This window comes from Telopea speciosissima, chromosome 10 (assembly GCF_018873765.1).
Source record: "Telopea speciosissima isolate NSW1024214 ecotype Mountain lineage chromosome 10, Tspe_v1, whole genome shotgun sequence".
Lineage (NCBI taxonomy): Eukaryota > Viridiplantae > Streptophyta > Magnoliopsida > Proteales > Proteaceae > Telopea > Telopea speciosissima.
In genome coordinates, this window is record NC_057925.1 from 32,055,783 (window position 1) to 32,073,950 (window position 18,168).

General features: G+C 39.1%; 1 protein-coding gene across 1 annotated transcript; it reads left to right on the forward strand.

The window, feature by feature from the left end:
- Positions 1-6,559: 6,559 nt before the first annotated feature.
- On the forward strand, positions 6,560-16,491 carry LOC122642863. The gene is made up of 2 exons (XM_043836465.1): positions 6,560-6,761; positions 14,188-16,491. Exons 1-2 carry the CDS (start codon positions 6,755-6,757, stop codon positions 16,275-16,277), a joined length of 2,097 nt encoding a protein of 698 aa, XP_043692400.1. The 5' UTR covers positions 6,560-6,754; the 3' UTR covers positions 16,278-16,491.
- The last annotated feature ends 1,677 nt before the right edge of the window (positions 16,492-18,168 follow it).

The window sequence follows — 18,168 nt, forward strand, 5'->3', positions numbered from 1 at the left end:
ATTCTAAGTTAATTTATCTTTTGCTTTACTTGAGGACAAGTAACGTTCAAGTGTGGGGGAATCTGATGAGCACATTTATGTATAAAATCTTAGGGCATAAAGTATACATTTTACCACATTGGACAGAGTTACTCGGTGCTTTCTTGTGCTTTTCAGGGTTTAGGTGAATTATTGTAAAAATAGAGGAGATGATGCTAAGGAGATGTTTATGAGCTTTCTAGAGATGTTAATAACATGGATGCATAGCCCATCGAGTCAGCTTCGCAACGGTTCAAACATCACTTGATTCTGAGTTGAAACGAATAAGTTATGGCCGTTTTCATAACGATGCGCGAAAATGGTCTGTAGGGATTTATTTATAATTATTGACAGTCAGACGGGGATAAAGTGAAGCGGAAGTTCGGATTCTAGGGGCCTTAACACAATTATCAAAAGTTACTTTACTGTACCCGAAAGATTCCATTTGGAAGGCTCTAGACAGTCCAACTTCAACTTGAGATATCTTGGACTCCCCAACTCCGAATTGGACGAAATTTAGGTCTATTTTGGGTGATTTTTCGCAAGGAACACAATGGTGAGGCCTATATAAGTACCCCATGCTCCACGTTTTCTGAAGGACAGAATGGGTATTTTATTTATTCTTGAAAGAATCCTAGTCATCACCCTTACTCTTTCTCTCTCCTCCAACTTCTCAAGGGCACTTCTAAAATTCTACTTGGGATAGATTTATATTTTCTCATCTATGGAAGGTTGAAAAATCAAAGATGCTTTGATTTTATTGCTTGGAGAAGATATCTACAAAGAAAAGGAAGTACTTGTTAGAATTGAAAGTTTACTTTTCTAGAAATAGAAGATCTATGTAAACAATCTTCTCTTCTTCTTCTTTCTTTCTATTTTTTTCTTTTTTTTTCTTAGGATTCAAGGCATTGAAAAAGAGGAAAGAAAAGAGAATATTCTCTTTTCTTAGAAAATATTTCTCCTACACTTCCATCTTCTCTCTTCTCCTCTCTTCCACTTATAAATATCCCCTACCTCTCTTATAAAAATTGTTCATTCACTTAATGAAATTTCTTCTCTTCTTTTCCTTCTAATTTGTGATTTTTTGCCTTTCTAAATTCTAGTTTGCTTTTTTGATTTTCATTTAATGGTTATAATAGGTTTAGTTTATGTTTTAATTTCAATTTAAGTCTTTAATTGGGTTATAATTTCTTAATTCTAGTTTAGGTTTTAAGCCTTCTAGTCTAAGTTCTTAAGTTGATGACAAGACTTGAAGATTTAAAAGAAGAGGCCATGGTAAGTTTATGCAAGTATTCAAGCTTTTAATTACATTCATGCAAGCACATCCAGGTTTTACTATCTAAACTCTCAATCTCATTCTCCATCTCCTTTATCTCTCTCTATCTTCTTCTTCTTCCCCCTCTATTTCTTTTATTTTAATTTTATATGGTTGTGGTTTATGGATGCATTTTTATTTCCTTATTTCTTTTTATGTGGTTAGTATGTGTGGCTGCATTTTTATTCCTTTTAATTCGCTTTAGTTTGATAGGTTAGATGCTCATGTGTTAGGACGCCGATTTAATCCCTTAATTTTGTTAGATGCTTATGAGTTAGGATGCATTGATTTTCGTTAGTTTAATTAGTTTAATTTAACACTTTAATTTGGTTCACTTTGCATTACTTTTAAGTTAGTTAAATAGAGTGGCGTATATCTCCTCCTGTTCGACCCGTACCTACGATTGACCCGTACGCTTGCGGTTTTATTTTAACTCAAACAATTGTATTCACACCTTGATGGGCGACTGGATCACACAATAAAGTAAGCCTTGGACCCTAAATCTTGGTATATATATCCCCTTCGAAGTCTTGGAAGTGTGGGTCAAAACCCAACCACTTTCTTCGTGTTTTTAGCCCTTACAGCAACAACAGAGTCACAAACGGACTCACAAGACTGGTTCCGTCCGTGGATCCATCCGTGCTATTTCTTACCCTTTTATTGTTTTTTTGTGTGGGACCCATGTCCCCGTGTTCTAGACATAGTGACTAAGTCCTCGGACAAGATAGACCCCACCCTTACCCTCACTTGATTTGTTGGGCCTTGAAAGTGGGCCCACAGGACTGCTGATTGGTTGGCCAAGCAAGCTTGTGAGACAGGGTCTTCGGTCACTTTCCTGCAAGATAATTGGCCCTCAGAAACCTTCCAAGAGATCATTAGGGAGGATAGGGAGGGCCTGCCGGTCCTTAGAGTCTAATGTTGTTATCGTGGGTTTGGGGTAAGGTGGAATGTCCCCCCCTGTATTCTTTATTCTTTGATATTTCAATAAAGTCTTGGGGTTGGCCCGGGTCCCAGGTAAGTTCGGGTTAAAAAAAAACAAAAAACAAAAAAAAAAAAAGAGGCTTAACTAAAATAATAATGATTTCTTTTATTTGGAATGAGCCAAACAAGCCCTAGACTAAAATACATTTTAGGACCTTAGGCTAAGCCAAACATATCCTAACTAGTTGGACCTAAAAGGGCATTGGAACCTTAGCCAAACTAGCCCTAGGGCCCAACTTGATTAAAAGGATTCTTAACTTTAGGGAACCTTAGCCAAACAGGCCCTAAGGCCCATTTCATTTTATAAAAAGAAGGCTTGGCTCAAGGGTTCCCATTTGTTCCCCATCCAAGCCAAACCGTGGAGGAGAAGAAGAGGAAAGGAAGACAAAGGAAGGGGAAGCAAGAGAAGAGGCCTTCCTGTCCTACCTCCTCCCCTCTTACATCCGGACAAGGATAGAAGAAAAGAAGAAAAAGGGAGGAATAAGAGAGTGGAAGGTGGATCTTCAAAGCTGGTTGAAGCTGGGGTTTGGGTTCCACTCACCTAGCTATGCTTCCATCCTGCTACACTCTCCTCCTTCTCCATTCTTGGGTTTTAAATAGGTTTTATTAAGGATGGGTTAACCTAGGGTTCCATTGGGACTCAAGGTGGAGCTCAGCTCGTGATGAGGTTCCATTAATGAGGACCTACCCCTAATATTAGCTCCACCCAGCCCTTTTATAGCCATTGTTGTTGTTCTATGGTTTCCCAAACCCTAAACCCTAAACCCTATATTTGGACCAAAGGAGTTGGATCCTTGTGTAACCTTGGACCCATGAGGTGGGACTAGGTTCTAGTGACCCTAGGAAGGCTTATGATTCCCCTCTCTGACCTTGGGAACCATGTGACCTCCAGGTTCCAAGATGGAGAGAAAAATCCTTAAAAATCTCAGAATGAACCTTGACGAATGCACGAACAGATCCAGTGTCGTGGTTCCATCCGTAAATCTATCCAATGCATTTTGGTGAATGGCTCAGGCGGAGCCAGGAACAGATTCACCTACTGGTTCCATCTGTGGTTCCGTTCCCTATCGGGAATGTCTCAAGGATCGAACAGATTCAAGGATAGGTTTCGTCCGTGGATCCGTCCCTCTCCTTTTAACCTCTTGGCTTGAATGGAGTCATGAACGAACTCACCCTATTGCCTCCGTTTGTGAGTCCGTTCGTGTTGTCTTGTTTAAAACCCAACTTTAGCCTTTGGGACTCGACATGGGATCCCTCCACACACCTTCTAACACTTGCTCTCGCATCTATAGGCCGTCTAACTCGTACAAGAGAGCGTATCTTAAGGCAATCCATACCAAACACATCGAACGAGATACAAACTACAGTGAGGGGGTTTTGGGTGGTTGTTTGGGTTCACTTATTAGTAAATATTTATTTATCATACTACTTGTATGATTAATAAGCATATTGCATATTTGCATTATTTATCTTGATTGTGAACTGATTCGAATGTGGATATCTGAATTGCTTCATTATTTTATTGGGTTACGGTGTCGGGTGTACCAGTACCTGAACCCCAGAAAGGTTTATGAAATTCATTGATTGTCATCCGGCTCTGTATGCTTCGTACCGTGCTGGTACCCGAGTATTAGATAGAATGGGACGTTAATGCCCCCGGAATATCTCTCGGGATGATAGGACTTGCATATAGCATATCTTTGGTTAGGATTCTTGTCCCCTTATGTTATGACCCTTACCAACAGGGGTTTATGTGTTGGGTAGTCAGAGCACCTGCTGCCTGTGGGGGAGAGAGGCCAGGCTAGGGGTAGTAATGGCTATCAGGGTCTGCCACTGGGTGGTCTTGGTGGCTTCGACCGGCATAGGCTCCCTTGGGATAACTGAGGTTTCATTGTGGCGATAAGTTAAGCGACTCATAATGTCTCTTGAGTTATCATAGTAGCATATACTTGACTTAGATTTGTGTGCTAGGTGGAAAATGAATTTAACATGTGCATGCATCATGAACTGTTTGTAAATGTGTGTTGTGTGTATGTGCATTCCCCTTTTGCTCTCTCACTAGCTTGTTGGGCTAACCCCATTGCAAAACCTCTTTTAATTGTTATGCAGGTAATTCTCTTGATGTGCTCCGTGATGCGAATCGAGTGGAGCTAATGGCTGGACTTAGATGCTGATGTACATTCAAGGGTGATGCGCTTGCGGCATGATCTTACTCTTTACTTATTTTTATCATTCATCGTGTACAAACTCTGTTTATATCTTGGAGTAATTACTTGATGGTTATGGGAAATTTATAACTACTATATACACTATCATTAGCCATTGAACACCTTGTAATTATTCAATTTTAAATTGGTTTACGCTTCCGCTGACTTCGATCTATTTTTGGAACGAATTATTCTATTAGTTTACACACTCTGATATTATTATGTTTTTTATATTGGTTATAGACTGTGGATTGGGACACTATATCTGTGATCCTAATAGTTTTGGGATGACACATGTTGTCCTAGTCACCCATTTTCTTGTACTTTATTTGTTATTGGGATGGGGGCGTGACAACATGGTATCAGAGCGTGATGCTCTGCACCAACCGCAGTCTGGCATAGTCTTTCGATTTACTCCTTTCCCAATTGTATCTAATTTAACATGCATGACCAAGGATGGTTTGATTCAGTCTAAACAGAATTGTACATAATGTTAAGTCTAGGTAAAAGGGGTAGAAGGAGAACTACAGTAGGTTTAGGAATTCTCACCTATGCTTAGCAACTTGGATAATCAAGTCTCTTCTTTCTCCTTGCTGAAACAGTGTCAAATCACCCCGATTGTTAATGTCTGCATGTACTAACCTTCCCTACATGTTTCATAGGCCTAATGTATCATGTATTCAGGTAGAACCTTAGAAATCAAGGGATGATACCTACCTTGGCTATACATTTGGTGGTGAACTGCACAGTTGTAAGGAGTTGGTGTTTGCCTTCTTAATGGTATGTATGTCCTCACCAATGGGCTTAAGTCCTTTATCTCGACCACTCGGTCAATGCTCCACAAGGTACTGATAGTTATGACCTCGGGTTCCGAACCTTCAACCAAAAAACTCAAATTAGCCCAATTTTTTGGGCACGGGTATAACAATTACGTTGGGGTGAGTTCTTTGGGATTGTTTTTAAAATTGGTCAGGAGGAAGAAGAAGAAGAAGAGGACATTAGTGTCATTTTACCCTATCAAGGGTATATTGGTCATAATAGGATTTTAAAATTCCTACCTTTCCAACAAACATGTAGGGTTAACCGAATGGATTTTATTGTCAATTAGTTTGGAAAGCAAGGGTGGCATGTGAAAATTTTCAAACCTGACAAGTGAAAATGTAATTAAGGCAAACCTCAAGGGAGGTGGTACATGCAAATTTCCCTAATATTTTTGGGCAAGAGATTACTCTGGTAGTGTTGCATGGGGACCAATAAGAGTGCATTCAAGCGTATCTGATTGAATAAGATTTCTTAGTTTCACTGGGGTTGAACGGTAATTTGATGCGATCGTGTCTCTAGGCAATAATGTTTTTGGGCAATTGTATTGATGGTAGCCCATTACCAAAAAAAAAAAGAGTATTGATGGTAGCCGATACTCTTACGATATTACCCCTTTACCTACTCTCATCATCTGTACATCCTTGCTTTCCTTATACACAATTGATACAATAACTTTGGTATTCCAAAGTTTAATAGATACAATTGGTTCCTTCACGACTTCACATAAGCCAATAAAGTTCTAGGGCAACAGATTACTGTCTGGTAGTGTAGCGTTTGCACCATTACAGGGACCAATAAGAGTAAGAGTGCATGCAGAAGTATCTGAATGAATACATTTTTTTTAATTTATAATAAGGTTAAACAGTAATTTCACACGGGAACCATGCGACCAGTTAGCGTTCAAATTGAATCTAGTTCAATACATCACATCCTGTTTCGGCCCAACCGCCCAATCCAGCCCAGACAAGCCCAACCCATTACCCCCCCTAGGGGTATGATCTGATACACTGGCGTCGAGTGGGTACACTGAGTACTATCATGTCCTATGGAAGTGTCTGGAATTTCGTCCATACATTCACTACATGTGAAGCCGTGAAAGGTTGATTACTGCTCCTTTTCCCTAGTGATGATTAGTCCAACACTTTCTCAATGTCTCGCGATAATTAATTTAACTCAGGAAATAAAGAAAAAAGAATTAATTTAGAGAATAGAGACGTTAGCTTGTAAATGAGTGTGGGATTTAATTAAGAAGAAAAAGTGAGAGAATGGAAGACAAAAAGGCAGTTTTTTTCCCACCTTTTTTTTTATTTTTTATTTTCTTCTCTGAAAGCTGTGGAGATTTGCGGACTACGACGACTCGGATGTTTTCTATCGGGCGAAGATCTCAACTTGTAGGACTACCAGCACTCTAATGGAAGGTAAAACTCAGTCTTGCAAACCCATAAACTTCAATTCTCACTCTCTTTTCTCTTCTCTGTGCTTCTTCCTCTGTCCCATGAATTGAATTGAATTGAAGAAGAGCTGACTGTGGTTCGCTGAATACTTTGGTTAATCATTTTAGTTTCTGAAATTGGAGTTTTAGGTGCTGTTCGAAGTTAAAATATGGTTTTTTCTTTACATTTTAGATTAGGTGATTCTCTGAAGCTTGCTTGTAACTAGGACAGTGTAAGAATCTGTTATCGGAACTGAATATGCGAGTTTTTGTGGGTAAGTTGGGTATTTGGAAATCGAAGTCGGGTCTTGAAGATGAGTGTTGGAAAACCCTGATTTTGTTGTGGGAATTTTGTCTCCCGCAGTGGAATTAGGAGCTGTATTAGGGTTTCCTTGTGTGAATTCGGTTGGTTGCTTTTTTTCTTTCTTCTTCTTAATGTTGGGGAAATTTGGTTAACCTGAGTTGTTTGCTTAGCCAGATCAGCGGAATTTCTGATCAATAGTTCAAATATTCCATTTTATCATGAATATATATAAGTGAAACACTGTGTATTATGATGGCAACTGTCATTAAGAGTTTCTACGGTTAACTTCAGTTGGGGTTGGTGCTCAATAGTTGCGTCAGAGCTTGGACTCGAACTAGTAAACAAAGCCTGCTGATATTAGTTATTTTTACGGAACTGGGTTTTACTGAAGCCACATGGCATCATTGTCTTCCTCAATTTAGTCTGAAAGGTCTGTTCAGGTGAACATTTGTTTTTCCATTTGGAAGCTCTGCATGCATTTAGGTGAGTACATTCATCTTTAATTTGTGGTCTCAATAGCCAAGCCGCACATCTCGATTAATTCGATGTCTTATGTGGAATACTTCAGAAAATGTTTTATCTGTGCTTCTCTTTTTGGTTTTTTTGGGAACAGAAGTTCTTGTTCCTTATAATTACTAGGTTCCTCTTAACCATCTATGCTGTATAATTCAGGATGCATTGGGCATTGGCTACTTTAGTATCTTTTCCTTTTTACCCCCAACCCAAAATTGCTACTTTAAGAGCATCCCAGTGCATGAGTCTCCCGTTACTGCAGGGTCTAGGAGGGCCAAATGTTCACAGCCTTACCCCCGCTTCGCGGAGAGGCTGTTTCCATGTTTCAAACCCGCAATCTGATGGTTGCAATAGTGATAGTGCAACTTAAGCAAAAATTGCTAAGTTGGGTGAATACTTTGGCAGTCCTTATTCCTTTTTTTCTTTTTTTTGGGTGAATAATTGTCAGTCCTTATTCCTTGTAATGTTCTCACTATTCTCAACAACTGCAGTAGCAAGTATTTTACCAATCTTTTTGTTCACAATGTATCAGTAAAATAAGTAAGAATGATGTGGCTCCCCTCCCCAACCCACCCAAAGAAGAAAAAAGGGAAAAGGAAACAGGAACTCCCAATTCAAGTAAAAGGGCTCATTATTCATTCCCAAACAAGTATAGATGTTGAATTGGTTTGATTCTTAGAGCAATGACACAAAAGCCTTCACATTATTTCTGAACAAAAATCCAACTGATTATTTGATCTAATGTGCGAGAAATCCTCCAAAATCACCAATCCAGTATATCACATAGAAGGAGTTGCTATTCTAATGAAGAGGGCCTCTGAAAATTAGTGAAAACACCATAGAGGGGTTTCTTAGCAAGCAACTGTTCATGTGGGTTCTGATTCTTCCTCCTAAATCTTTTCTTGTGACAATCCTAGTTCCATTTTCTCTTCTTTCCTTTGAGGATGATGGGCAGGCTCAATAAAATTCTACAATTATTTTAAAATGAAAATGTACGTAATAAATCTAACCTATTGTCTAGCTTTTCAGTGTAGTATATTTATTCCTCGTATTCCATAAATTCCAATAGAACTTTCAAAAGTGAAACTCCCAACTTCTTTTACTTGGTCTGAATCCACTGGTTATCAGTTGTTAAATTAAGTTGTACTTTACTTTTTGATAGAGTACATCCTCTATCACTCTCATAAGCTTCAAAACAGAGAATATTGTTGCCATATCATCCTACAATGGATGAAGATATTCAGTGGGTTTACAAGACATCATTGATTAGAAAGAACCTCCACCAATGAATTAAGTGATCTTGTGTTTCAGTTCCAATTTTGGAACACTATCTATAGTGAATATTTTCTGCAGAGAAAACTTTAATGAACCCCAATTGCAAATCCAGAAAAGCCAATTTGGTGGCTGTAGAAATTTAGATGTAGGCAGCAGCATTAGATTATAAGATGAGGGCAGGTCATGTCAGATGATTTGTGTTGTGCAGAAAAATGTCAAAGCACCAATGACTACTAAACTTATGAATAGTGATATGCTTCAATTTGAAAGCATTCTAAATGGACAAAAGGAAGGCCAAAAGCATGTAGGATGATGTAATTGAGAATCTTGGCGAGTAATCATTGAATGCAAGGCCCTAATTAGAGTGGCATGGAGAAACAGGATCCTTCTGGCAGACCTCAAATAGTTGAGACGAGGCTTAGTAGGGTTGGGTTGGGTAATGTTACTTCACTAGATTGTGGAATAATTTCTTCATAAAGAAGGCATCGCTTGATAACGTTCCCAGAAACAATTTCTGGTGTTCTTTTATGCTGAGAAACACACCAGAGCACAAAAATTGCTTGATAACCACTGTTCCTTATAAATTGTTTTCTGCAGCATAAATTAGAATTTATACTCTCCAGAAGACATTTTACAGAACATGTCTGCTTGCTCAGCACAAACTGATTAAAAACTGTGCCCGATACTTTTAACCCAACCCCACCCCAAAACCTAACAATTGTTCAACGAAGGAACTCCTCTCGCTCTGTCGCTCTGTCGCTCCCTCGATCTCTCACTCTCTCGATCTCTCGCTCTGATCGCTCGCTCTCTGTGGGTTCTCCTAGAGATCAATCTCACAACTTCACGAAGGTCTCGTTCTCTTGCTCTCTCGCTGCCTGGAACTCTCTGGGGGTTCTCCTACAGATCAGAAGGGATCTCGGTGGCGCATTTTACAGAGCTTCTTCACGCACTCTTCTCCCTAGTCTCACTGTTTCGTCTCGCTCTCTCGCTCTGTCACGCTCTGGGGGTTGTTGATCTGAATGGATTTCAGTGGTTTTCTGCAACTCTGAAGGTAACTCTCATTTGCTGTTTTTTTTTCATTAGATCTGTGGTGTATTTATTTTTTGTATAAATATTGAGATTTGTAGTGTATTAATTCATCAATTTTTAGATTCTATATGTTTTGATGTCTCGAAGACCTATGCCCTTGAATTTTTTCAGCCGAATGGGTTGCTTTGTGAGCCTTGTCTCTTGATTTGGATGTTCCTCTGTTATAGATGCTAGAAAGAGGAAAAAAACAGGGATGAAATACCTTGTGATGTCTCTTCATCTGGATGTTCCTCTTAAAGTTGCAGTCTTCATTTTTACCCTTGCACCCATTAAATTTGATGTTTTTAGTTACAAACAATTGGATGAAGCCAACGTGACAAGATCCCTGAAGTGATTCTGCAGTTGATCTTTGCTAGTGAAATATTTTATTATCTGTATGAATCAAAACCTGCAAACCCCAATTTGTTCCAAATCCACCACCAGATGTGATTTCAAGGGGTTAAAGTCCTCTCTTCACTTGCTGATTGGGTTGAACCTTAGTTGCATAGTCTATGTATCATCTACCTCCCCTTAAAATCTTAGGTCAAACTGAGAAGCACTGAAGGAGTGCTATCCTTCAAACGCTTGCTGGTTTGTCCGCCTCTTGCCTGGCTGGAGGTTGAAGACAACCCCAAACCCAAATCGTGGGTTTTGTTTTTAAGGCCTTATTTCTTAGTTTCAAAAATTACCCCCCTTCTTATTCCTTTAAAACCATGCCTCATTCTAGTAGTGAATAACTGACTTTAGTGGTCAAGAATCATTAGACCACTGAATTGTTAAGAGCCACATTAACCTGAAGTTGACTTTGGAAAACAGATGCATGTTTCCACACCATGCAAATTTAATGGTTCATGTGCATGTGTGTATTTGTGTCATTCTCTGTCAATGAATGACAACAGGTCAATTACTAAAGTTTCCCTATTATCAATTGCATAAAGGGTGTTCAAATGTCCATCCTCCATGTCATTAAGTCCAAAGATCCATTTTTTCCTCCTTTTCTCCATTTTCAAATAACTAGTTCCTATCTTGTATGCGAGTCATTGTTTGTGCAGATATTTCCAATCCCTCATATCAGAATTATAAAGTAGTTCTCTTTAAGAACTGTTATATGTTTGATGCTAAGAGCTTCAACTTGTAATGCCATCTGGAGAGTATATGCAGAGAGATATTTGAACTAAAAAAACTGATGTTTATAGCTTTGGGGTTCTGGTGCTTGAAGTGTTGAATGGGAAAAGACTTCATATCTGAATTTTGAAGTCATTTTGGGATATATTGGTCTACTGGGTGCATGGTAGAGATGGAACTGTGTCAATTAACAGTTTCAAGAAGTTGCCTTTTTTTTTTTTGTTTGGATCTTGTGCTGTATGCACTGTCACCTTGAAGACTGACTTAGTCCTTGTTATATTTTAGTATAGTGGAAACTCATGGATAGATGTGACTTATGTAGCTTGTTATTTTGCTAGGTTATGTTGGTATTTCAGATGTCATAAGATAGATTCCATTTTATTCATATTTGTAATGATAGAGAGAGATGACTCTTTTATCTTGAATTTCATTAATCTACATTTGACCAAGTGGATAGATGTGACATCTGTAGCTTGTTTGCTGTTTATTTTTACATCAACTGGATTTCCTCCTCTTCTTCTTCTTCTTCTTTGTTTGCTGTTTTTCTGCAGTCAAAGTCTGGGGTTTGTTCCTTTATTGGAAGTCTGAACCCTTTTAAGTAAATAATGGGATTAGTTGAGGTCAATCATGCATATTTGTTTTTTTTATTTTTGTTTTAATAGAACTTTTATATAATGATAACCAATTGTTATATTTTTTATTTATTTATTTAGGTTTTCAAATGGCATCTAGTTCAAATCCTGCCCCAATGTTTATCAACTGGATTGCAGTTGAGACTGAAAAATTCATTACTCTAATGGTTGATAATATGAGGAATGGTCAAAAGACAAACACAACCTTTACCAAGACTGGTTGGAGTAACATCAAAGCTGGACTTGAAGCTGCATTTCGATGTTCTTTTACTAAGGACCAACTCCGTAATAAAATGTACAAATTACGGGGTGATTATGATAGCTTCAAGAAATTGCTAGATCCAACAGGATTTGGTTGGGACCATCAGACTAGGACTGCTACTGCTGAAGATTCCGTTTAGAACCCCATTTGAGCATATTTGGCACCCCCTTGCTTTGTTGTGGACTTTTATTGGTCCACAATCCTTTTAAGTACAATGTTTATTTTAAGCTTTGTTGTAGACTTTAATTGGACCAAGGCCTGTTTATTTTAAGCTTTGTTGTATACTTTTATTGGACCAAGGGGATCTTTATTGAAATGTTCATAGCATAGTTAGTTATGCCTATTTTTAATGACATCTTTAAAATTTGACATTTTTAATTTGGTCCTTGAAAAAGGATTTTACAAGTCTTTTTTTTTGGTATAATTGAAAAAGAAATGGCATTATCGTAATTAACATCAATTAGGAACTACCCATATTTTAATTACAATGTTTAAAATGCAATATTCAACATAAATATTATGAAAATACATTATTCAATATAATTATTGATCAAAATTGGTCACATTTCCAGAACAGAAACAAATTTTATCAAGCACTAATGGTGTTCATTTGTGTTCTGGAAATGTTTCCAGAACAGGTTTACCAAGCAGGTAAAAAACAGTTTCTCAGCAAAGAAAATGAAAAAAAATGTGCTGCACAAAAAAAAAATGTTTTCTTGTTACGCAGCACACTTCCAGAACAGAAACACCAAGTAAGGTTATCAAGCGGTGCCGAAAAGATTGTGTTTGGGCACTAAATTCTTCTTGTCTAAATTATGCTCCAAACTTTCCCTACAAAATTGAGATTCGAGAAGTATGGCTATGCTAAAAACAATTACTTAAATAATTGAGAAGCTGTCGCTTACCTGCCCTGTTCCATGCTCCAACCAAGTTTCAAGTAACCTGGAATCAGCCTGATCCCTAGAAATCCACTATGTTTGCTCGATTTGATTCGGTTCAAATCGTAATCGGATCCAGCTGATTCCAATTGAACTGGCGATCCCATTCCTCGAACCATGGCTCCAACACAACTCTGCTCATAAAAATTTCTTTACTGCCCCCATTATGTCCTAGTCTATATGAAACTATTGTCTTTATGCATAGTATTTCACAAGCATATGTTTAAGTATCTGTTTTCATCATATGGTGTGGAATACAAATTATTATAGTCCTCTCTAATGAGTCCATAACAGGACAAAGAACTAAATTTTTGAAATATTGGACTGATGGTCTCTCTTATACAACTCATCTCAATTGAACTTAGCATTATCCCAACTAAATATATCGGGTATACAATTCCTGTTTCAGCATTCAACATTTCACAGTACTTATATGACTGTTCTCTGTTATAATTAATTAGAAAAATGGGACAAAGTTATGTATGGTTTCCTTTTTATTCTTATCTGACCAGGTCTTGTACCTCTGTTCCACATTTGAAAATCTCCACCCAAAACCTGCCAAATTTAAATTGTTTAATTTGCCAACCTATAATAAGCAAGAAATTGGCATTTCATATTTTCTAGCTTGGTTTTTGGGGTACTTCTCACTTGAAAAGGCACTTTTGTCTTAGGTTTCTCTAAAATAATAGAAATACTGTGAAATATAATAATATTATCTTGCACAATGACAGATTTTTTTTTGGGTAATAATTGACAGAATGGATAAGATGAAAAGATGAAGCAAAATAAAATGCTTTACTAAAGATGATTATCAAAATATTGAAAATGACTTACCTCCCAAAAGGTTTTAAGTGATCTGCAAAAAATGGATATGGATGTATGTTGTTTCATTTGAATTTTGTTATGTTAAAATCCATATTCATAAAAATGACAGTTTACAACCTTAGATAATATCTATTCTACAGAAACAATTTGTTTTCTTCAACAAAAAATCAAACAGGGATTATCTTACGGTCTGATTTTCTTAAACTCTGGTCCAGTTTTTTTCCCCCTTCTCCATGACATAGAAAGGCTTCTGTTTCACTGTTATTGTTATTTTGGTCAATGTGCTTTGACACATCTATGAACTCTTGAGCTTTTATGTTGTCATGTTCTCACTACATTTCAAAGTTTCTTGGATTTTATCTTTCTTTAGGATGTCTACGAGCAGTGAAATGATGTCAATTTTTATTTATTTATTTATTTTTTGGTCTTATAAACAATTTGACAGGCATTATGACATTTCTGATTGACAGGGGACTCCCCTGACCGTGATTCTGTCGAGTCCGGAACAAAGAGGTCCAGTGCATCATCAGGAGGGAGATCACGGAGTCGTAAAGAGTTCCTCAGAAAGTTTGTAGACCATCAACTCCTAACAGAAAAGCTTGAAGACTGGTTTTCAGCAATATCAGAAAATTCTGCATGTACAGCTCCTGTGTTAGATGTCCCTTTTATGTTGTCGGAAGTTCAAAAGTTGGATTATGCACTGGAAGGGGTTTCATTTCAGCAGTTGATTCGGATGCCAAGTGCAGTTTATGCGTCAACATCAGATGCTGTTGAAGCCACTGCCTATCTTGCCATCGAAGATTTCTTACATGCAGGCGTGAAGGGGTTGTGGGAAGCATTTTGGAGTCAAGGTGGGCCTATGCCTTTCTCGATTTCCTGTCTGCACAGTGAAAATTTGAAATTCTATGCCGCAGAAAAGGCAATTGCGAATGGAAAGCTTGAAGGCCTTTGTGCCACTGCTGTAATGCTGAAGAGCACCCGACATTCACATGGAAAATGGGACCACATTCTTGAATTAGTACTGATGAGGCCCGATGTTGGGAGTTTTGCAATTGAAAGTAACCAGCTTCCTTCACAATCTGTCCTTGGGGAAGCCCTCTTCTTTGCTCTGCGTATACTATTATCAAGAAGCCTCAGCAGATCTAGTATCCTTCATAATTCTAGTTCTGTCTTTGTGCTTCTTGTTGATTCGCAATATGGGGGGGTCGTAAAAGTTGAAGGAGATCTGAATAAATTGGACCATGATGTGAACAGTGTCTATGAATGTGCTGCTGAATGGATCAGAAAACATTCAAAAATTGCAGTTTCACCCATTGATAGGATCTGGAACAAGCTTGGGAATGCCAACTGGGGGGACGTTGGTGCTCTTCAGGTGCTTCTGGCAACGTTCCATTGTATTGTTCAAGTAGCTGGAATGCCAAAACATTCAGTAGATGATTTAGCAGCTGAACATTGTTCTCGTCTTCAAACCCGAAGAGCAGAAAGGCAATTGGGGGATAACCGAGTGAACGGAAATGGTTTATTCAGGTTTCAGCCTCACAATGGTACCTCTGAAATTGTTGAAGTTCAGGATGAATCCCTCAATGTTGAATCTGATGAGGTAATGAAGCTGGATGCAGGATCTATTCTGTTGATGGAGGATTCAAACTGGCAAAAGGGTTTTCAGATCAATGAAGTTTTGCGTGATGGCGAACTTTTGTTCTACAGTGCAAATTCATTGGAAGAACCAGGAAAGGATTTATTTTTGTATGTTGGGTCTCATCCTTCTCAGCTGGAACCGGCATGGGAAGATATGAACTTGTGGTATCAGGTTCAGAGGCAGACTAAAATATTAACTGTTATGAAACAGAGGGGCCTTTCTAACAAGTATTTGCCTCAGCTGGTTGCATCTGGCAGGATAGTTCACCCTGGTCAATGTAGGAGACCAAGCTCTGGTGGGAATTGTGACCACCCATGGTGTGGAACTCCAGTCCTTGTTACCAGTCCAGTTGGTGAGTCAGTTGCAGACTTGGTTAGAGATGGGCGATTTAATTCAGATGAGGCTCTCAGGTGTTGCCATGATTGCTTATCAGCACTGTCAACAGCAGCCTCTGCTGGAATTCGGCATGGAGACATCCGCCCAGAGAATGTGATTCGTGTAAGCACTGGTGTCAGGCATCCTTATTATGTCCTTATTGGGTGGGGGCATGCTATTTTAGAAGAGAGGGATCGCCCAGCAATGAACCTTCTTTACTCTTCTACTTATGCTCTTCAGGAAGGTAAGTTATGCTCAGCTTCAGATGCAGAGAGTCTGGTCTACTTGATCTATTTCTCGTCTGGTGGGGTTTTGCCAGACTTGGATTCTGTGGAGGGGGCACTCCAGTGGAGGGAAACCTCTTGGTCGAGAAGATTGATTCAGCAAAAGCTTGGCGACATTTCAGCTGTGCTGAAAGCCTTGGCTGATTATGTGGACAGTCTTTGTGGTACACCCTATCATATGGACTTTGAGATATGGCTGAGAAGGTTAAGAAGAAGTATTCAGGAGGAAGAACACGGTAAAGAGATTGACACATCAGGGTAGTTTTAATTTTTTTTTTCTTTTTCTTTTAATATATATATTTTTCATTTGTATCTACAGTGGCAGACCGAGTCCTCATGAACTTCTGCAACACTCAGTTCCCAAGGTTTGGGACATGTTTGGATTTTCATGAGGCCTCTGAAACAAGTGATTTAAACACTGTTGTTCAGGCTGGAGGTTTTTTCTATTGGTTGTGGAAGCTGTCCAGATATCTGTTGATTGTTTTGATTCAATCATGAGGTCATGGAAAGTATTCCCCACCGCATGGATGGCTCATTTTCTTTTCCAGTTGGGTGGGCTGTATGGGCTGTTTAGATATGCTTACGTAGTAACCCCCAACAACAAAGGTTATCCAGGCCATTGTCAATATTTCATGGAGTTCTGAATTGGGATTGTGTAAATCATCTGTCAACATTCACTTGGTTCCCTGGTCCTGTCTGAAATGCCACCCTTTTCTCAGATTGTGATGCCCATTTCTTATTTATTATAATGTATTTATTATTGTTATTTTTACCTTGTATAGATGTATAGATCTGTGCTGTTCACATTTCTTGAACATCTTGGTGTAACTGTTTCATCTGAGTTTCATGGACTGGTGTGCAAAGTCAGCCTATAAATGGGTTGTTGGTTTCATTTATCTTGAGGGTTTTTATATAGGTTTGTTCAGACCAGCACTTTCTGGATCATATTATTGAGATAAACTGAGTTTCATATATTAGTTTAATCAGGAGCTACATATATATATACATGGACCATAACTGAGGAGAGGAATATACACATGTACAGTATATGATAGGGACTTGTAACAAAATGAATTCCCCAAGGGTCCTTCTCCTTTACACACCCCCGCAAGCGCAGCGGATCATAGACAGCAAGCTTGTCACGAAGCAAGAGGAAGCGCGTACGTGGTAACCCCTTTGTAAGGGTGTCAATCACCTGGTCCATGGTAGGAATGTAGCGAACATGAAGACGGCCGGAGGCCACCAACTCCCAAACATAGTGAAAGTCTATCTCCAAGTGCTTGGTACGTGAGTGAAACACCGGGTTGGCTGTGAGATAGGTGGCCCCTATGTTGTCACATCATAGAACCGGAGTATGTGGCAAGAGGACACCGAGCTCACCCAAGAGGGAACGAAGCCATACGAGCTCAGTGGCAGTTGCTGCAACAGCCCGATATTCAACTTCAGTCGATGAACGGGCAACAGTACGCTGTTTCCGAGAGCACCAAGACACAAGATGGGAACTAAGATAGAGTAACCGGTCGTTGAGCGACAGTCATCAGGGCACCCTGCCCAATCAGCATCCGAAAAGGCAATCAACGAAACCTTGGAAGCCACACTAAAGAATAATCCATGACCTTGTGTGCCACTAAGATATCGCAGGATCCATTTGACAGCGGACCAATGAAGATCTGTCGGGGCATGCATGAACTGAGCAACATGGTTCACGGCATAGCTGATGTCAGGTCGAGTGACTGACAGATACTGAAGAGCCCCTACTGTGCGATGATATAAAGTACCATCTGTGAGAGGCACACCAAAACCTATAGACAATGGGGTGCCAGATGCGACTGGAGTAGATATGGACTTAGCACCAGACATCTTTGTGTGCTCAAGTAAGTCCGTAATGTACTTGCATTGTGTGAGAAGTAAGCCAGTTGAGGACCGTGTAACCTCAATGCCGAGAAAATATTGAAGAGGACCAAGATCCTTTAAAGCAAATGCACCCGAAAGAGCCTTGATAAAGGCAGAAATGACCATGGAATTATTCCCAGTGACGAGTAGATCATCCACATAGATGAGAAAATAGAGTATCACACCATCTCGCCGGTATATGAACAAAGAAGTATCCGTTCATGAAGCGACGAACCCATGAGAGAGTACAAAAGTGCTAA